General features: G+C 47.2%; 1 protein-coding gene across 1 annotated transcript in view; it reads left to right on the forward strand.

The window, feature by feature from the left end:
* Hpd (4-hydroxyphenylpyruvate dioxygenase) overlaps positions 1–14,406 on the forward strand; it is a 29,404-nt gene extending 14,998 nt beyond the window's left edge. Inside the window, exons 5-13 of the mRNA XM_084604798.1 lie at positions 359–441; positions 2,777–2,866; positions 4,417–4,520; positions 6,121–6,198; positions 10,082–10,244; positions 11,699–11,770; positions 12,416–12,532; positions 13,753–13,875; positions 14,205–14,406. Coding sequence (XP_084460924.1) covers positions 359–441; positions 2,777–2,866; positions 4,417–4,520; positions 6,121–6,198; positions 10,082–10,244; positions 11,699–11,770; positions 12,416–12,532; positions 13,753–13,875; positions 14,205–14,282 — 908 coding nt within the window. The 3' untranslated portion in view covers positions 14,283–14,406. The remainder of the gene's footprint in view (positions 1–358; positions 442–2,776; positions 2,867–4,416; positions 4,521–6,120; positions 6,199–10,081; positions 10,245–11,698; positions 11,771–12,415; positions 12,533–13,752; positions 13,876–14,204) is intronic.
* The last annotated feature ends 7,648 nt before the right edge of the window (positions 14,407–22,054 follow it).

Raw genomic sequence — 22,054 nt, forward strand, 5'->3', positions numbered from 1 at the left:
TCTACCATCCTGCCCACAGTCTCTAGTAGCGTATGTACTTGAAGATAGATGAGTCCATTCAGGTGATGTGCAAGATGGGTGTCGTCGTTTTGACGGTGCTCTTGTCTGAAATTATGGTTTTACGAATGTAGTGTGTAAAACGTAATGCCCTTCCGTGTGCCGATTGGCTTGTATTAAGCATAGATACGAAGACTTCCTAGCTTTCTAGCTGCCTATCGAAGCCACCAAGTTGCTTAGAAAGGAATGCGTGCGAAAAAGCTCTTGGACAGTGTACGCAGTAGTTTTTAGCCGTTCATCGAAGAAATGACTCACATGTATTGTAGCAAGCCACCATTCGAACATGTACCGCTACTCGCAGAGATGGGGCCGCACCTTGTCAAGCACGGGGACGGTGTCAAGGACATCGCCTTCAGCGTCGAGGACTTGGACACCATCGTCAAGGTGAGTTATGTAAAGTGCGCGCGGGGAAAGTTTTCTTTCTGCGCTGGTTGTGGATGCGAATGTCTCCGGGCAGAACCCTCTTGACGTCGCCAAAAAGTGTCCGTGCGGCCGAGCATTGCCCCACATGAGAAAAGCAGGAGATCCCACTTGCGTTCCTGCACATGTTTCCGCACATACATATAAAGGAACAATATGTTCTACCTTATCATGGGGCGGTCACATGACCGTCCTGTGCACATGACGCATGCCTTGCGCGTTCGCACCGACTTTCCCGAAACACACAGATCGAAGTTTCGGGGGCAGTGCTCGTGCCCGTCATTCATGTCTGGAGTAGGAAGCAAGGGGTTGAGGGGTACTGGCAGGGATGCAGCATGGGCTGCATCTTTCTGTAAGCCATTAGCACTGCAGCCGAACTAGTGCTGAATATCCTCATCACCACTTGTGCAGATCATGGACGAAGACCTTTCCCGCATCGCTACTGTTTCGTGGGGAACCACGTGTGCAATTTCCATTCGATATTTTCAGTACTGCCGGAGGTTTCGCATCGGAATTTCGTGATCATAATTCTGCTGATTCACTTCACGGGCAGTTTATTAACATGTCCGGAGAATGCACGGCAGTATTTCATGATCAGGCGCAGTTTCGCGTCTGAATTGCCACAGTCCGGGTCCAGTTTAACCAGATGCCACGAAGATGGCATATCGATCTTTAAAAGGGCACGGTGAATTCATAGATGAATAGGTAGACGATATATTTAGGTTAGTAATGCTATCAAGATGAGCTCGGAAGAAAGAAAGGCCGCAATTTTCAAACTACAGTCACACGCCCTGTTCATGCCGAAAAAACAACAACAATTGTGCTAGCATCTTGTTTGCCAAAGGCAGCTGTAATATCCTTCTGTTTTTAACTTTTTAACTTGCAAACATTCAGCAACAAGGAGTCCTCTGCGAACACTCATAGTGGCTAAAGCCATGGTTTTTCTGCGCCTATAATTTTCGACTGGAGAGCATGAGGTCGCCCGATCTGGCAATGTTGTCAGCGGCGGCTGACAACATTTGGGTGTATATATACTTCGATAAACACTCAGTAAGCTGCTTTCCCTGTCCCATGATAGTAATGTTAGGTGGAGGCCACGATATCTGTAGGATAATGCGGGGGTAATGAAAAGTTAGCCAATACTATACTGATGCTGACTCACAGTGAATTTCCTCGTGAAGGTCGTGGATTTGTACTTGCTAATGTTCAAGGGCAGGAGGAACTTATGACACCAAGAGGCGAGTGTGTTAAAATCAGATTGAAGCAAACATGAGTCATTGGTCGCCCTAATCTCTGTGTGTATGACGCAATCATCCGCAAAAAGACGTCATTTTGTTTTGTATTACAAGAGAGATCATTTATGCAAGCTAGGAATAGTAGCGGTGACAGTCCGGAGCCTTGTGAGACTCCCGGTGTTACATTGGTGACATGTGAGTGGCTATGATTTACCGAAGTGGACTGCTTGCGTCCTGAAAGAAAATTTTCAATCCAGCGGATTAGGTTGCCGGGAATTCCTAGTGATCAGAGCTTCTGAAGTAAATGACTGTGGGGAACGCGATAAAATGCTTTGAAGTAATCGAGGAATATAGTATCTCTGTGGAGGTTATTGTCCATGGATTCTATTAAGTCGTGTATGAACTTAGCAAGCTGTGTTTCACATGAGAGATGTTTTCTAAAACAATGCTGTTGATAAAAGAAGTGATTAGATTCGAGGTGTGCCATTAGTTTCGTGGATATAACGTGCTCGAGAAGTCTGCTGACGTTTCCATCGATGACGTGCCAACTGGCTCAAGTTCGACCAGTTTCGTGAAGGCGTTTTTTTTTTTTTTTTCATGCATATCACATAGATTTGTATAACCTTTTCGTCGTCATTTATTTATGATACATTGTTATTTTTGTTTTTCATATTGTTTCATTTAACCCATGAATTCTTTTGTCTACTTTTTGTTTTCTTGTTGTTTCAATGTCTTCCTGTTCTTGTTCGCATTGTATATTGAGTTTGCTTCCCCCTTATGTAATGCCGTCGGGCCTTTAAGGGAAAACTAAATGAACTGAAAAAACTCTGGCGTGCGTCGTAGCCCGCAGTGTGGTTAAGCCCGTAACCATGAATGAAGAAGTCTATGAGTCAATTAGTTAATCAATTAATCATCAATCAGTCAAGCAATCATTCGGTCCAATCATTTCGGAAAGCTCATCTCGTTACCAGAAATGCTACAAAAGTTTTAGTAGAATGAAGTAGTTCTAGTGAAGTGTAGTTTTAACCTGTTAGCACGAGTAACATTTTAGTGATACTTCGCAGCGTGCCAAGGAGCGGGGGGCCAGCATCGTGCGCGACATCTGGGAGGAATCAGATGAGTGCGGGACCGTACGCTTCGCCACGGTACAGACGGTGAGTATTACTCTGCCCTTCTAGTTTGAAATGTTTCATACTCCGAGTGTCAGCTACTTGCCATTTACAGCTGGCGCCGCCATGTCGGTGAACCAGCTTCATTGACCAGTCCAGTGTTTCACTTCAGTGTATTCATCCTAGTGAGGGCATGACGAAGCTAAAAAAAAAAAGCATGGTGAATAATAGAAGCCAGTGCGGCCTAGCGAGTCAGAGATGAAACATAAATGGCGGGCTGTGTTCCCAGTAGCTATACAGGGCGAGGGAACGAGACAATTGGAAAATGACAGAAAAAAAAAAAAGAAAAAGAAGAGGCATTTGAAATACCCTTCTAAATGTTTTAAGAGGGGAGCTAGGAGCGAATGTATTTTCTTCCCTCTTTTTAATGGCTTCATTCTTCTCTCGAGGCTTAGTGTGGTTTGTGTCTTTCGGTAACGCTATACCAGAGGACGTTTTGTGTTTAACATAAGTAGACTCATTGCATAATTTTTAGCGACTTTCAACATTAACTTTATCGCCGAAAGAAACTGTTCGTCCTCATCAGAACTGCCCAACATTTACCTAGGTACTAATTAATCAAGCAAGCTAGAATAGAGCTAAAAATAGCAAAAACAGTTTAATTCGGGGCTAAGTTTAGGAACAATAATTAAAGTAGCTACTTGTAGCTAATGCAAAATTTTTTTATATCTAGTTCATTCCAATAGTTCACGGGCGATCAATGCGAATTATGTGAAGGGAAACGCTTTGCGGTTATCGATTTCGTGGGCATTCTTTTGCTGTCGATCTGAATTCATTTAGAGCAATGAGAGTTTAAGTTTCGGTTTTGTGGGGTTTAACCAAAGCGGCACAGGCTGTGAAGGACACCATAGTGGAGTGCTCCAGATAACTTCAACCACCTGGGGTTCTTTAACGTGCTCTGACATCGCACAGCACACGGACGCCTTGTGTACCACCTCTGTTGAAACGCGTATGACCGCCGTGGTCCGAGTTTGCGAAATTATTTATTTGGATGTTTTCTATTTTTTACCTTAATTCCAACTTAAAGATTCCAATCTTAATTTTAATTTTAATAGCAGTGTCACTTCTACTTTAAGTTACAATTCCCACCCCTCTCCGTTAATTTGTCATCATTTAAAAGCAAATTCAAATCTAAATTGACTCTGAATTTGTTTAAAATTATATTTTATTCCGAATTTTATTTCTAATTTTGTGTGTATTTCGAAGTCGCTCCTCTCAACGTCAGCCAACCCTGCTCCTTCTCTTCCTGACTGCTATTCTTCTTTCAGTGAATGATGTCACACCTCTGACGAACGTCAGACATCATGCTCTGCTTTGACGCAACTATTCGAATGCTGTAGCATTAAAAGTAGATTAATCCAGTTATAGCGGGGTGGAGACTTTCGGACTACTCACTCGCTTGATGGCCACTTTGACGTTAGTACAAGCCACCCAGGCGCGTTTACCGCGCCGGTTCGTTTTGGACACATTATGGCTCCTACGACTTTTCCGAATTCGGTGCGCGTTCAATACATCGGTTGCCGTCTTATACGCAGTGTGGAGACACTACGCACACATTCGTGGAGCGCGGCTCTTACAACGGTCTCTTCCTGCCCGGATACAAGAAACACCCATCCAAGGACCGCAGCTACGAGAAGCTGTGAGTCGAATTGGCGCTATTTTGCAAGTTTTCGAGATATATATAAGAAGAAAAAGGATTTTTTTCCCCATATCTGACTTTTTTTCGAACGTGTTCTCAACCAAGCCCAAAGAATCCCCCTATATATATATATATATATATATATATATATATATATATATATATATATATATATATATATATATATATATATATATATAAATAATTTAAAGGAGCTAACAGTTACAAGTGCTAGGCAAACGGCGGGGATATATATTTTTTAATGTTTTTCTGTTGGTATTGAGAAGAATTAGTAATGATTTTATGATAATTTTAGGGATAAAGAATATTCAATGAAAAGCGGAAGAAAAAACAACACGCCGATGGTGCGAGTCGAACCCACGACCTCAGAATATCGCGTCCAGTGCTCTTTCAACTGAGCTATATCAACTTTTTTTTTCTTTATTTTAACCGAGCTATATCAACGGCTGCCAACATTCCGCTTTCTTGGGTATTTACATTGACTAACCGAAACCTTCGAGCGTTCACCAGCGCCACTCTCATCCCTAGCGGCAGATGTGGAACATCCAGTTATACCGCGACCGTCCCGTATCACGTGATCATTAGGGAGGGCGGCAACTGTGCGATTACCCTCTCACGCTGCCTTTTCGACCTCAAGACTGCCCGGACCGAGACCCTCGCAAGCTATTAAGCAGACAATTGAAGGGGAAATGAGGGCTCGTTATTACAGAATTTAAAGGAGCTAACAGTCTACAAGTGCAAGGCAAACGCCGGGGATATTTTTTTATGTTTTGTTCTTGGTATTGACAAGAATTAGTGTTATGATGATTTTAGGGATAAAGAATATTCAATAAACATATATATCTATATATATATATATATATATATATATATATATATATATATATATATATATATATATATATATATATATATATATATATATATATATATATAGGAGCCACTTCTGCTTAGGTTGTAATGTCAGATAAAACATATCCGACAGTGAAACTGCTGGGAGTGACATTTGTACCTTCCTATGGCGTCGGTTTCAGGATTGAAGAAAAAAAAAAAATAGAGGTGTTCAGCGCTGCTGAACCGAATGTGCAACGAAAGCTTTGGCTGTGGGCAACTCGAGTTATAACCAGCGTTTTTGTTTTCGCTTTTTTTTTCTTCTTGTTGTCGTTGTCTCTCTGCAACAGCGGCGAAACCGGTTGCTAGACAACGGAACGGTCTGTCAGGCACCGGCGAAATGCTCAAGGGTAGCATATAGTGTTCCTTTCGCTACAAAATCGCGTCAAGGGTATGTATGACGCGATAGCGTAGGCTACCAGCCCACATATAAAGCTCCGCTTTAACTAAGCCGTATGAACATGTCTGTGTGGCATAGGGGTAGCGTAAATGTAAATGTCATGACAGGCTGATTCTAATGTCACCCTCCCACATGGAAGGAGAGGCCCGAGTTGGCGCTCTTTCAAACACCGGCGAAATTCTCGATTGTAGAGTAGTGTAGAAAATTAACCTGGCGACAGAATTACGTTTTAAAAGAGCCGTTCGACTCCTTCCGGTCCAATGCTTGATCTGTTTCCTTTCTTCTCAGGCCGAGTGCGAATCTCGACTTCATCGACCACTGCGTCCTGAACCAACCTGACCGGGAGATGGTGCCCACCGCTATGTGGTAACTGTATTCGCTTCTCCGCTTGCTCGGGTCCTGCATACTCACTATCGCACACTACAGGGATATACTGAGCAGTGCTCTCCTACCGAATGATAGTCTGCTCTTTTATCTTATTCGTGCTTATTATTTAGTAATGACCAGATGGGCCCAATACTACCTTGGCAGCATGCCTTTTGGAGCAGCAGCAGAACGATGGCCTTAAATAAGGTTGATCGAGAATAATTGCGCTGTCTGTCCAAAGTTTTGATGACCGATTGACGGAAGATGGCGTCAGAAGGCCTCATTGGCTGGAGAGAAGTGACATCACTATACCGAAAGTTTGATCTATCTTCATCGAATCCGTACCGCCTCCTCTAGATATTTTCCGGGGACCACATGTTATATGACCCACAGAGATGTCTGGCTTTATGGCAGACATACATCTAGGAGCCCGCAAATTCAACAATGGAAAATCGGCTATAAACTCGATGAAAGGCACCAACAGGTTCTAATGCTATCGCATTGCCAGCACAATGTAGTTAGGTGTATCCATGAATTGTTCGTATTGGCTTATCACAGCGGTCCTGTACACAGGTTGAATACCCATGTATACTCTCAGATACTGAATTTCAGGCTACCAAAAGTCCTGTAGGGCAACGTGAGTATTAGCTGCGGTGCAAACTACTTGTGCCCAACTCTTGCTGTGTGCTCGGCGTTATCGCCTATCAACCCACCCGCTTGACGATAGTCATTGTTTATTCTCTATCCCCTCTCCTTGAGTTGCTTGTAATATCCCAAGCTGAGAAAGAGATCACGTCCTTTTGGCCCCACCACTTGTCTATGTTGTGTCTGTATGTTGTGTTGTGTGTGTATGTTGTGCCGCCGGTCTGTTTGTTACAAGGTCTGTCTGCCGGTAGTCATCTTTGGGAGGGAAGGGCATGAAATTATTTTTATGCTAGTGCAGCGAGCTATACAAAGAAAGGTGGCAGCGTTAAGGTTTAGATACTAGAAGATGGCCAAATTGATGAGAAACAAAATGCGAGTTTTCACGGATAAAATAAATTTGAGGGACATCTAAATTTCACCTTAAGGTTGAGACGCGGTAGCTTGAATGGGTCCCTCTAACATCCTCGGGTTCTATTCGCGTATCACTTCACAGATACGACGTCAGGCGTTCTGGAATAATGCAGTCGTCCCCAGGACGTGACGATATGACTGCTGTCGTTCTATACACGGTCTAGCCGGTAATTTAGTTAACATTTAGACTGAGACGAAGGCTTGTTGATATATAACCGACATCTGACATCTTGAGGACCGCTGACAGGCGGCCGTTATATTTCCACTGCGGTGAGCCGGACCACATGTATTGTCGCTGCCCGCATCGAGAACTCGGCCTTCGAGGATTCAACCAATGTGATCCGGGCCCCCGTTACGCTGAACAGCCACAGGAGATCCAGGAGTATCTTCGAAGTCCTCCATCGCTGGTGTAATCTCCACATTCATCGCGCTCGCCGTCACTACATCACCAAGTTTCCCCTCGTCGCAGATCTCGCCGTGAGAGCCTGTCCCCTCTTACTCAGTACGGCGACGCCTAGAGGGGGCGTTGCCAAAGTCGATCGAAAGAAAGATCCTCCATGTACGTTACAGCTTCGTGCAACGAACGATTGCACCCTTGGGGGCACAAACGGCTTTGCAGTTTCCAGTGACATTAAAATAGTAATCGACTGTCACGAGGTAGCCGCGCTTGTTGATACCGGTGCTGATTATTAGGTATTTAGTAGATAATTTTGCCACCGACTGCGAAAAGTGACTACCCCGTGGGATGGCCCTCCAATACGAACCGCAGGCAGTTTGGTCACTGACCAAGGTACCGCATTTCTTGCACAATTGATGCTGCTTCCAAGCTGTACCAGCCACCGTCGAACTACTGCGTATATATCATCCGCAAACCAGTGGGCTGACGGAGAGGCTGAATAAGACGATGGCCGATATGATCGCCATTTACCTGGACGGCGTATCGGAATTGGGACAAAAAGCTACTTTATGTTACGTTCGCTTATAATACTGCAGTCCAGGAGACAACACATGTGTCACCGTTACAGCTGGTGCATGGCAGAAAAGTCACCACTGCTCGATGCTGTGCTACCGCACGAGCCGCCTGACGGCGTAGCCGATGATGATCGACTAGTATGCGAGCGCGCGGAGCTGGAACGACTTATACATACAGTACCAACAACGTACCGAGGGTCATCGCTACAACTTTCGGAGACGAGAAGTTGATTTTCGACCTGGTGATAAGGTCTAGGTTTGGACACCGGTTCGCTGTTGAGGCCTGTCGGAAAACTTATGAAGCGCTACTTCGGACAGTAGGCGGTTATTCGTTGCATCGGTAACCTCAACTACGGGGTGCTTCCCAGCGAAAGTCGATCATTATCATGCCTTTCCTCACGTCCTAAAGTTGTGCATGTAGTCCGGCTTAAGCCGTATTACGTGTGACCCTAGAGGAGCCCTTCGTTGTTTTCTTAGCTACATTCTTCATCGAAAAGCAACACGTGCAGACACTATGCATGCTTGTGGGGGTGTTTTCCTCCTTTGAGCTTAGCATCGGGACTATGCTTCTTTCGGTAGGGAGGCAGTGTAGTGCCCGAAGAATTAACGAAACGCGATCGCTTCGACGAAGACGACGCTGTGACTTGCAGGAGTGCTGGTTCTGCTGCTGTTGGGCTGAATCTTCCCGCTTCCCTGTTGACATGAAGTCTTTGCTGCCGTACTGTCCATGTGTGTCACGCCGTGACAATATAGTAACAGAAAGTTTATTTTATATATGTAAAAATACGAATGCACAAGCTTTTAGCGAAGAAGAATTTGCATTGTACAAAAGAACAACACTGAGCGAGAAATATTACATTCAGTTAAGCACTAGTTTCGTTTTATATACCTAAGCTTAACGTAATTAAATCAAGAATGCCATCAACTCTGGGACATAGAGACACTGCGTTTTTATTGAAAATAAGACGCACAAGAAACAAGATACAACGTTTAACAAACATGATTTGAAGAACAATGGTGGCTCGTCTGAGTCGCGACCCAAGGGCCCCGCACTCGTTTCCCATATAATTGCAATTTTCTCTCATTCCTTTTCTTTTCAGTGCTACTAATTTAATTTACGTTACTGTACGTTTCGTTTATGGTGGTTAATGTGATAAAGTACCGTGTGCTATGAGACAGGCGGGCTCCGGAGATTTCGACGACCTAGGGTTCTTTAACGTGCAGTGAAATCGCGCACTGAGCGCGGACGCGCCTTGCTTTTCGCCTCCATCGATTGCCCTAAGTACTGCACCACCACGGCGGGATTATCGCACCTCATAATGACATTTGAGTCATGTTGAGACCTTATAATCAGATTTGTTTTGTTCAACTTTGTGGGGAACGATGCGACGTCATGCCCGTCCTGACCAATGAAGAATTGTGCAGTGACGTTATCATGGTTTCAGTGTGCGATAGTCATGAAGTGTTTGAATTCCCCGTGCGAGGTCACGTGGTAGCTAGGTTGCGACATTTTTGACCAATCAGACAATTTCCACTACATTGACTCCAGCTTCTTTGCTGAACAGGACTATCAGCCCTGTACTGCCGAATTAATAAAACGAAATTGGCATGTGATGCGAAGAAAAAATAACTGATGGTCCCTTAAGATGGCGGAGAATATTACAAGGGACGGCATAAGTGCATGGCACAGAGTGGTGAGAGCTAGGTGGATGGATGAGCTTAGGAGTTAAGGAAGTGTGCTGGCACAACATGACAGAAGCTACCGCAGAGTGCGAACGCAGTTAGGCACTGGACTGAGAAGTGAGGCAATTACGGCTCTCTTTTTCTTGCTTAGTAACCTCTCTCATTTTTGCAGGTACGAACGCAACCTGATGTTCCACCGCTTCTGGTCGGTGGACGACAAGCAGATCCACACCAAGTACTCGGCTCTTCGCTCCATCGTGGTCACCAACTATGAGGAGACCATAAAGATGCCAATCAACGAGCCCGCCAACGGACTGCGCCGCTCACAGATACAGGCATGTGCACACCCTTTGGGACCGCGCGGTAATCGTAGTAGCCAAGGGAACATTATCATCATTAGCTGCAATGGATTCAATGGAAGACTGTGACATGTCTCACCGGTATCCAATTAGTTATGTACTGTTACAACCGGCCACCATTTATCAGCATATTACAGCGAAATCCATTACTGAGGGCATATCAGACTGGGGGTATATCAGGCTGAGGGCACATCAAGGCATATCAGGCATGAGGTTTACACCTCATATGTCGACCTTGATATCACGGAGTGAGGTGAGGTTCAGGCGAGATAGGCGAAAGCTGGAAATTTTATGGATGAGGCTGGAAGAGTCGGGCATGCGTGAATTTGAGCAAGGTCATTCAGTGATACCCAGATTGTGAGATCAAGACTTTTTGCAGTTCCCGCGGTGTATACCGACGAGCACCCGTTCTTAGTAAGAGCTCTGAGCGTGCTGCCGTGGTGCTCTCAGTGAAGCCATATGTTCGATTGCCACCGTTTGGAAAATTGCAGTCGCAGCCCGCCCTAAGCTTTCGGCACCCGACCGTAACGTCCGTTCAAGCCAAGCCTACTGCAGGTCGCTCCACTGGGTTTTCTTGAAATGACTATTCTTGCCACTGCAGTGAATCGTCCCTTCCCCAATCCTGCTCTTTCTCCCGCTCCACTCCGCGCTTACTGCAGGCTCAAACTAAAAAAAAAAAAAAAAAAAAAAAATTGACACAAAGGATAGCATCGCAGCTAAGTCCTGGTAGTTTCGTCTGATGCCGCAAGTAAGTACGTTTAGACCAATCAGCAGCGAAGACATTACTCATCACGAGGAGCTGAACTATATACACCACGACTTCAGTTATCTAAGTTATCTGTTCTGAGCAGTGTATGCCCCTCCAAAGTTCGTTTCCACCCTCCTGATACTGAACTTGGATGGAATCGGCAATGTTTAGAGCAACAACATTAACAGATTTGTCGAGCCTTGTAGTATAATAACGACCGTATTGAAGTTAAGGGAGTATGTACATCATAAGGCATACCTAATTTGGGAGTAATTCTGTGAACGCTTGAGATCACTATATGTCCCGGTCCTTATATCCAACGTACGTCGTGAGCATGAATTTCTATACTGTGTGAGTGTCCGTTTTCTGGCCTCAATATGTAACAACTTAAACAGCGTGCGGAATCATTAAGATTTCACCATGATTCCACGGGCTTCTTATAGCGCGTCCATCAAGTATTTTCATGCATCAGGTTTGAAGACATGCTGTCACCTGTGTGTCCAAAGGCTGCTTAGATGGTCCAGGGGGTTGCTTTTGGGCTCTTTGCGTAGCAGCATTTGAAAACACGTTCGGCAGAGTGCATAGTGGCACAGGAGGCAAGCTTGGCCTGAAATTAATTCGAAATGAAGCTAAATTGAATTCGCTCGTCGTGCTTACTATCTTCCCTGCCATTAACTCGCAGGAATACGTCGACTACTACGGAGGCGCCGGCGTGCAGCACATCGCCCTGAACACGAGCGATATCATCGCCTCGGTGAGTGGACGTAACCTTGCCTATAAGAACGAACTATTCAGAGTTTCAGTGATTCTTTTTTTTTTTTTTTGTTTACCGTGGACGCCACAGTCCGTGGTTTTCATGATATTCACAACAGCAGCTCGAACGAGCTGACCCTCTACAATAACCAAGCGGCTAATGGTCACCACTGTATAATATCAATTACAGCGGGATGTGGGACAAGCAGTACAGTGGAGTGCTTTCGACAACGCAGCTTTGACCACTTAGGACCCCTTATATGGTTCCCACATCTGAGCCTTGGAGTATTCGCCTAGGTAGAAATACGGTCATTGCGAAAGCAAGCCCCCGTTAACATGTTCGTCCAACTGCTGGACATCGTAACCAATATACCACCGAAGCGAGAAGTCTTACACTATAGAGGGTCAAAATCCTGGCCCTTTCTCGCCGTCTCTTTGAAGACACTAATTTCGAACGAGAGGGAACTGCGACATGTGCCGAGTCTGTCGAAAATAGTGGGATAAATGTGTATCCTGAGGTCAGACACTTCTTCCGCAGGGACAGCATCTTTTTTCTTTCGTATATTTGTACGATCCTAAAATCTGTTCTCTCACAATGACCAGGACCAGTCTGATAGAATTTTCTCTAATGGCTTCCATTGCGCAGATCAAGGCCCTTCGCGAACGTGGCATGGAATTCCTGGACACGCCAGACACGTACTACACGCAGCTCAGGGAGAAGCTTAAGACAGCCAAGATCACCGTCTCCGAAGACCTGAACGTGGTGAGCGCACATCGCCGGCATAAAAAGCTGAAATCGGCCCCTTATAGCGGAACTGCCCTATGCAATATTTTGATGCTTTCCTATGGAATGAGCACTTACACACTATGAATGAGCGCATGCACATGTGATGGGTACTATGAAGTGTTTTGTGAGATGTGGTGGTGAGATCATGTTCCAGCGTTTTTGTTTCTTTTTTTTTTTACGAAACCTATAGCTCGAACTTTTTCGCTCAGTACACACCGCCACTGATAAGATAGCATTGACTTGCAAAAATTAACGTGTATAATCATCGACAAATCATCCCATCTAACGAGCGAGGTGTCCCAGTACATGCATGCCAAAGATGGCAAAGCGGATGCTTGGGGCAGGTAATGAATTGGATAATATCTAGGTAAATTTGACGATAGTCCGGCCATGGCTAGGATTACGTAAACAAGATGAGAGATCATAAAGATCGAGTTTGCAAAATAATTTCCAAAATTAGGCCCATGTCACTGCGTCTCGTTATATTCACATAGACCGACTCTACTACTGTATTCGCAATTTTGGATTTCTCCCGCTTCCTGCAGCTGCGGAAGGCTCGGCCGCAGATACAGATTTTCCTCACCTGTCATAAGCATGCGTCGATTTCGCAACCATCATGATGCTATTTCACAATGGAGCACACGCCTATAGAAATTTAGTTTGAAAAGAAACTAATTAGCTCTCTGAAGGCGTACCTAACTATTTGGGTGGATGTTTTCAAGATCCCACTGACCGAGGTAAGTGTAAATGGCGTCGTCATGAAGTAAAGAAATTTACAAAAGGGTCAGTTTTTTTTTTTTTTCTTTTTTTACTCCACGTATGTTTTGATCAGTGCTGAGCAGTTCAATTCAAGCCTCTGGCTGACTTGCCCTCAAGAATCCTTACGAACTATTCAAATCCGCTATCAGTAACGGTAGCGGTTACCGAAGACAATATCTGCTTCTCCCTCTCACACGGGATTCTTGAGTGGCGTCTCGATAAATTAGGTTTTTGGCATTTATGTATTTGCCTGGGGCATGATGCAGCACTTGTTATCAATACGTGACGCTGTTGGCAATAGAGTCTGGTTCTTTAACGCAATGTTACATGGTCCACATTGGGCCCATTTTGTCAGCCTTCTCCCTGTTCCTCTGGTGCGTTGTTTCTCAAGTCGGTAGTAATCGTTCATTCTGTCGTCTCTTTTCGCACGTCAACAGCTGCAGAAGCTGAAGATTCTGATCGATTACGACGACAACGGCTACCTGCTGCAGATCTTCACCAAGAACATGCAGGACCGCCCAACCCTCTTCCTGGAGGTCATCCAGAGGCACAACCACAGTGTGAGTTGTCGCTGCCCCTAGCATTGTCCGGCACTGGTGCAACCATTTAAAAAAAAAAAATGTATGAAAGCAGGATATACTGCAGGTTCAAAGCGAGACCCATTGTCCTCTGAGCAGTCTTGTGGGTCGTAGTGGGCTTCTCCAGTTGTCCTTGTCCTGCTTTTTTTTTTTAATTTACTACTCGCCTGCTGCGTACGAACTAGCCCGCATCAAGATTTGTAGCTCACCTTTCTAGCCGTATGGCTTCGATTAGGTGGGCGTCAGTCAGCTCCCATAATTAAAAAGTGGTCTTGCTAATTCGCCATCTCTTCCTTTGTATGTTCATGCAGGGGTTTGGTGCTGGCAACTTCAAGTCCCTGTTCGAAGCCATCGAAGCTGAGCAGGAGGCCAGAGGAAACCTCTATTAAGATGGAAGCTGAGCAAAGGCGGCGTGCTTGCCTCGAAGACTCATTGTGCGGAATCTCTGCGACTCAATCTGACTACTCTGCCTAAAAATAAACACCAATAGGAGATTGATTTTTTCTAACGCAATGTCAGTGTCGTCCGTTTTAAATGTTAGAACATATGGTACTTACACAATTGTAACGAGAGCTTTTTTTAATCACTTTGCTGAGAACGCATTTCACGTTATATTCGGAACCAAGGTGCGAATGAAGCGCATTACTTTTTTTTTCCCCTGCTCTCAATACAGATCTGCCACAATAATAGTAAGTTGAGAGAAGCAAGCAACACTTTGACAACATCGGAGTCGCAAACCGAGGCGAGGTAAAAAAAAATGGCCACGAGGAAAAACCGGAAGGCGGCACCATGCAACAACGGACGACGCGTTGACAACACACGCACAGCGGCAATTTTGCCGACATGTGTACCGAAATTTTGATGCAACTGTTCGTAATACAGCGTCACAACGATAACAGCTTCGGACGCGCCAGGTCAACGTGAATAGATCAACGCACGTTTAAAGTAATGATTCCGCATTATAATCATAGTCTCGCGCATAATCCTTACATCATCTTCTATTTCCTTCCAGGAGCCAGCTCCGCTGTTGCGTGATATTAATTGTGGCATTATTTACATGTAAATTATTGAACTTCACTCCGTATACCATTGCACGTAGTGTCGTACAAAGCGCACAACAAATGGGGACAATGGACCAGCGTGTTCCTTTCAAGTAGGTTTTTCAAGTTTTCCCCCGAGAGCTGCCAGCGCTTATTTGATTTGTAAAAATACTACACCGGGCATTATCTTTCGTCATTATCTTTCCTTATATTCATTTCGCTGCTGATAACCCGAAAGCTAATTTTCCATGTAACAATTAGTCGAAAGTCAGAGCTTTTCCTAGTAGCCTATTCCTCCCATACGTCCTGGTCAAGACTACTGAGAAGTATAATAGACCACTACCTCATTGCTCAAGTGAGTGGTTGATCACTGACACTTGCGTACCAGCAGTCTAAACTTCCACTTTGAGCCCAGCATACTTCCGCGATGGCTCAGCGGATTTGCCATTCACTTATTAGGGCGAAAACCCTTAATGGCTCATGCTGTCGTGGACAGTGTGTGTCCCGCTTTTGCGGCGTTCTGATTGGCCGAGGCGGGATGCGTCCCTGCCATTTGCAGTGCCACTCTTGAACGCGCGCGCCAATGAACGCCACGCGACAGGAGCCATGGTGTACCGGCCAAGCCAACATCACCTAGACTATCCAAACACACATTTGCCGGAGAAAGTGTGATAGATACTGCGCCTTTACTTTCCTGTAAACCAATTATAATTATATGTAGCACTACAACGAATGCCGATAAAAGAAGTCTCATTTTGTCTAGCGTTACTGCCATGAGCAATCCCACACTTAAACGCGCGCCCAGGAACACCACGCGACAGGAGCGATGGTGTACCGTCCAAACGCACACTTGTCGGAGAAAGTGTCACAGATACTGCGCCTTTCCTTTCCTGTAAACCAACTATAATTATATGTAGCACTGCAACTAATGCAGTCAAGAGGCTAACGATTGGAGGCAAATTATAGAATAGGAAGGGTAGGCTTTTGCTATTCTCCTCTTAAGACCCTCTAATTTTTGGTCCCAAGGTCATGGATTTGATCCCGGACGCGGGAGCCATGTTTTGATGGAGGCGAAATGCAAAAGGTGCGCTGCGCGATGTCAGCGTATATGCGCCCCGAGCTGGTAGAAAGTAATTCAGTCCTCCATTAAGAGGTCCCTCATGGCCCAAGTGTCATTTCGATACGTTAAACCCCACAATTGAAATTAAAATTTATTAAGCCTAATATAATGCGGCAGATTTACTGCGACTGCAACGAAATGGTGACACATAGATGCATCACGTTGTCCACTTATTGTGCTATGCGTTTCATAAGACGCCAACCAAGACAAAAAGCAGTGCACAGTCTGAAAAAAATGAATGAACCACGCTAGTGCGTTTTATATTTCATCGCCTCAACGCTGTAGTCCAGAAAGGATAAGCATGGTAAGTGTGGTGCTACATAGTTTCTATTTATCGACGGAGCATGCCCGATTGTTGTTGTTGTTGTTGTTGTTGTTGTTGTAGTGGTTATTTATTGTATGTACAAAAGGAAAGAAAAGATGTTTGCCAGCCCCGGTATCTGCTATCTTATATCTGAAGCACCTGAACTGGGGCGGCGGAAATAAAGGGATAGCGAGGAGAAGGTAGAGGAAATCAAAGAGGTGAGTGATAGGGAGAAAGAAAAGGGTAGGTAAAAATAAAAGAAATATATACACTATGGTACAGTATACAGTAGTTTGCTTGAGGCCCACCCGCAAATGTCTTAGTCACTGAGCACTCGGCCCATCGGGCGGGCCTCTGCAATAGCTCTGCGTCCAGGCAACTGTTCACAACGCACGCACTGGCCAACTGTACAAAACACTGACGGCTGTCGTGGGCAATCGGCCGTTATTGTGGGAAATAGCACACGTGGAGCGTTCAGTCCCAGCGCGCACTATCTGGCGAGGTGAAATAGGCGGGTCATCAAGCCCGCCTGTTCGATGTACTCACACAAGCTCACGTGAGCTCGCTCGCGGGCGTGCGCACAGCCCGGCGGCCACAGGAGCACAGCTACGCTGTCTGGGATTACCCCCTGCGCTCTGTAAGCCGCCAGCAACTCACGTCGTGGTTCGGCTAGCGCGGTGCAGCGCAGTAGGAGATGTTCGAGAGTTTCTACCTCGCCACAGCCGTCACACACGTCACTGTTGGCAAGTCCGTGGCGCATCCGTCGTTCCCCAGGCCACACACATCCAATGCGTGCACGGAGGATCATTGCGCTTTGCAGCCGAGTCAGTGAGCGGCCGCTGACACTGTGAATGCGCTCACCTCTTGTGATGCGTGGGTCGGGGTGCTGCGTCCGGAGGTGATCGTCGATTACCGCACGCACATCATCCAAAGCGAGTTGCTCGTCGCTAGGAGGGAGTTCATGTGCTGCGGTCGCGAGCTCGTCGGCACGTTCGTTGCCCTCTATGCCGCAGTGCCCGGGGATCCACTGTGCCGTATAGCGCAGCCACGCTCCGCCAAGCGCTTGAGACGCGCGCGAATCTGACACAGCAGCGGAGTTCCCCGGCCGGTGGTTCGAAGGCGGCTGAGGGCAGCGCGAGAGTCACATAGCACGGCACACCTGGGTGGCGGCGGAGTCAGTTCAAGCAGTAGATCCAGGCCTAGGCGTAGGCCTGCAGCAGCTCCGCCGTGGTGGAAGAACCCAGGTATGACAGGTGCAGCTGTCTGTGCAGTTGCAGGGCGGGGATGGTAGCCGCCGCTGCTAGCGAGCAACTGTCTCTGGCCACGGAGCCGTCGGTGTAAACGAGGAGGTGGTGTTGGAGTTCCTCGTAGATGACGGCTCTGGTCAGCTGCTGCACTGCACAGGGCGGTGTGGTGCGTTTCCCCGCGATTCCGACAATCTCTCGCTGAACCTCCGTAGCATCGGGCCAGGGCGAGAAGAGGTCGTAGGGGGGCGTTGCATTGGTGAGCTGCTCGTACTCGAGCAGCGCCGCTCCCATGCGCGAGTGGCGATGATGTCGCAACCGATGTAATAGCGGGCCGCCGTCCTTTGCGCGCTGTAGGCGATCGATGTGTCGGAGCGCCCGCCGCGTGGCCTGAAGTTGTAAAGGCCACGCACCTGCCTCGGCCAAAGTAGCTGCGCATTGAGAGTTCTGAGGAAGGCCGAGGCAAATGCGGAGCGCCTTGCGATGCTCGACCTCTAGCTTCTTCCAGCATGGTTTGCGCAGTGTAACGAGCGGTAGCGCGTAGAGTATTGCCCCCAGAGCCGCGGAGTTGTACAGCCGTAACGCTGCTTGCTGGGAGATGCCCTGGCCTCGAGCAGTGAGCCTGTGTACGGCGGCGGTGGTTCTCTTCATCTGCAGGCAGGCCTTGATCGCCGCGGGTCGGAAGGAAAGGCGCTGGTCTATGTCCAACCCCAGGTACCGCACCGAACGTCGCCACGGCAAGAGGGTCCCGTCCAGTGTGAGCGGCGGTGGTCGTTTGCGCGAGCTCGGAACACAGGCCATTGCGACGGATTTGTCCGCGCTGAGCGAGAGACCTAGGCCGCGCAAACAGTCGTTCACCGCCGTCAGAGCTGCCTGCAGGCACGCGCGCACCCGTGCTGTCTCGCCCGGCGGTCCCAGGCACCACAGAGCAATGTCATCTGCGTATATGGAGATGTACACATGATGCCGGCAGCCTGCAGGCAGGCAGCCCGGCACCACCGACATCGCCACATGAACAGAGAAGGTGACAGGACAGAGCCCTGCGGCACGCCTAGCCCGACCGGGCGAGGCGCCGAGAGAGCACCCCCCACGCGAACGCGCATGGAGCGCGCCTGGAAAAAGCTCCGAACGTATTGTAGCAAGCGTCCGCCCACGCCAGCCCTCTCAAGCGTCGCGAGAATGGGAGCGCGGCAGACGTTATCAAACGCGCCTGACACGTCCAGCAGTAGAAGCAACGCAATCTGCCTCCCTGCCTTCGCGTGCTCGAGCGCGCTGACAACATCGGAGATGGAATTAATAAAATTTCAAGCCCACCTCCGTGGCCTATAAGCAGTTACTTCGATAGTACAGTTGTTACCAGTCCATGGGTTCAAGTTATAGGTCGCCTCGTCCATGTCGAGAACAAAGGGAGAGTCGGAAGGCATTTCCGAGATGACAAGAAGGAACGGGTGTTATAACAGGGCTTATAAGTATGAGGGGCCTACTTTTACGCACGAGCAGAAAAACTATCAGACGTCAGCAAGTACTCCACCACATAAATGCACATGCCATCCGGCTTGGTTTATCGGATTCGGCATCGCCCTTGCTGCGGAATTTCACCATTTGATTAGTGCACAGTCGAGCGGTCATTAGAGTCCCTTGGGGAGCTGCCCACCACTAAAGGTGTTAGCGGCGTCCCTTCGCAGTTGTTCCGATAGTGAAGACAATTGCTTTTGAGGTGTGGTGTTAACACTTTCCGGGGCTATCACTCCATGAGTAGAACAGCACTGGTTCGCCGTGGAACATCCCTTGTGCAAATGTCGTTCGTTTGGCGTCGCAAAGCGGATGCTGTGTTCTGTTAAAACCGCAGCGCGCGACAGCCGTCACGCTGCTCAGGATACTGCTGCAGCGGTTTTTAGCTTTCAGACCGCATTTCTTTCTTTTGCTCTTTCTTATATGCAGTCTTCAATTTTACACGACGCAAGGTAGCTAGGCGGGAACCCATGATTGTTAACTGTCGTGCCTTACCCCTGACCTGCCGTTTTTAGCCATGGGACACTCAAACCAGCCCGTGGGACACTCAAGCACCCTTTTTGAATCCAAAAACGTTGGCTGTAGTTTAGCTCTAGTTAACTCTAGTTGAATTGCGAAAGCAACGACAGAAGCTTCTTTTGCCGGCTACATTATTCCCCTGTCACGCTTTATCAGTATAAGGTGCAACATTATTGGGGACACTTAAGCTAATTTTTTAAGGGTATGACGCAAGAGCGTAAGATACCAGCCCACATATAAAGTCACGCTTCAACCAAGCTGTATGAACGTGCCTGCGTGATGAGATGATCCTGATTTGCTGTTATCCCTCATTTGGTGCAGAACTTTAGAGGTTCCCCTCCCTCCCCGTATAGATAAGGGGGAAAGAATCGGTTTGTTTGTAACCTTCTCCACTCTCTGCACTCCTTAGGTGTGAGACCGATTTGGAGGTTGGAGGTCTAGTCTTTCCATCCTGTGTTCAGCCGTGATTCCCGTGTACGTGATGAGCGGGTCCTTCGCCCAGGTAAGGATGATTCCACGGCCGACTGGGTGCAGATATCTTGGGCGCGAGGCTGTTAGCAGCCTCGTTGCATTCCCCTCATGAGTAGGGACCCATACGATGGAGATCTCTGGTGACCTCTGGTTCCGCAATTTGAACTCTAGATTTCCAGGTGTTTGAGTGTTTCGTGTCTTCCGAGAAACCACTTGTCAATACACCCACTGTCAAGAAAAGTGTACAGCAGATCTAAAACACCTTGTATGACAATGTCCATCCTTCTCACGAGGAAAAAACAAAGTTACGCATGTTCCACACGACGGCATGCCCACCCTGGCAGATCAGATTCTATCAAGCCCCGCAATACAACATTCCATTGCTACATAGGCATGCAGTGAGAGTGGCTTGCTTCGAGTACTGTGAGAGAGGTCGACTTTCAGCGCGCAGATCGGCAGCATGGCAAGCAACGAGCAACAGCTTGAAGCATCTGAAGACGAAGCTACGCTCCTATCCCTCCTAGCTACATAATTACCCAAACAGCGGCCGAGAGCCATCCTTTCCTTCAAATAAAGGCTTCATTCATTTATTCATTCATTCATTCATTCATTCATTCATTCATTCATTCATTCATTCACAGATGTTTCAAGGCACGTTCTCCGCATGCGTGCCAGCTGCTGTGGAGAGAAGTGGAGAGGGTAGTCTCGGAAGCATCCATAATATGTACGCCGTTTTTAGGTGCGGCCTACTCAAATAGGAGTGGACGCCAGATTTGGTGTGCCAGCCACACTGTGCTGGCAGTGGGGTGCAGTAGCCACAAAGTTCAGTGGGCCGCTGTCATTTTGTTTCCTCAAATTTTAGACTGTTTTATAGGAAAGGCGCACTACCTGTCACACTTCTGGGTGGACCCCTGAACCGTTCCGCAAGGGGAGAGGAAGGTAGAAGTGAACGCGGAAAGAGAAAGTGGTGCAAGACTGTTGATTAATTTAGGCCACATGTGCATTTCTAACGTGCATTGTTATCGCACAGCACACAGACGCCATTTTCGCTCCTCCACGAGGCTTCTGTTGATGTGTTCAAACGCGCGGTCCTGATGGTGTGATATCAGTGCAGGTTAATGATCCCCAGGTGGTCGAAATTATTTTGGAGCCCTCCACTATGACAGCTCTTAATTTTTCTTCTTTCACTCCCTCCATCCTTTGCACAATGCAGGTGTCCACCCAGAAGTGTGACGATACTGCCCACCAACACTGTGTCATATCAACAGAGCTATCGCTCATCTTCGGTTCAGAGCCTTGTACATTTCCAGCTTTTTAAGGCGAGGCTCATGGAAAGACATCCCGTGCGCGATATGTGCGCGGGATCTGTGCGCTGATGTACGTGTCACTTGTCAATCATCTTGATGACGTCATGAGATAAATAAAAGTGATTATAAATAAATAATCCAAAATTATAGATTAGGAAGACGTCTGATGCCGCCACCGGATCCTAGCTTAAATAATAAAGAGGCCATAGCCTGGCGGCGATTACAAGCCGGAAATTTCCCGAACCCTGTCTGGTTGCTCCACACCCAGATATATGAGAGAAAAAATGATAAATGTAAAGCCTGCGAAGCGAGGGGGACCCTCGACCATATACCTTTGGGAATGCCCTGAGTCTCCGGGCGCTAGGGACAACATTAAAAGTAAAGAAGCCTGGGCAACCCTGCTGCGAAGCGACATCCCCGCTGACCAGCAAAAAGCCGTCCGCCTGGCAGCTGAGACCGCGAATAACCAATGTATATTCGCCAGTCCTTAGTCGCGGAGGTTCCAGCCCCCGTTCCTCAGGCCTGCGTGCCAGGAGCGGGGAGTAGGGGGCCTCCTAAATCGGTGGAAATTAAAGTTTTAATCAATCAATCAATCAATCAAGTCATGTCTACACTGGTAATCGAACCTCAATCCCTCGAATCCC

The sequence above is a fragment of the Amblyomma maculatum genome, chromosome 5 (genome assembly GCF_055883805.1).
Source record: "Amblyomma maculatum isolate TAMU_Amacu chromosome 5, ASM5588380v1, whole genome shotgun sequence".
Lineage (NCBI taxonomy): Eukaryota > Metazoa > Arthropoda > Arachnida > Ixodida > Ixodidae > Amblyomma > Amblyomma maculatum.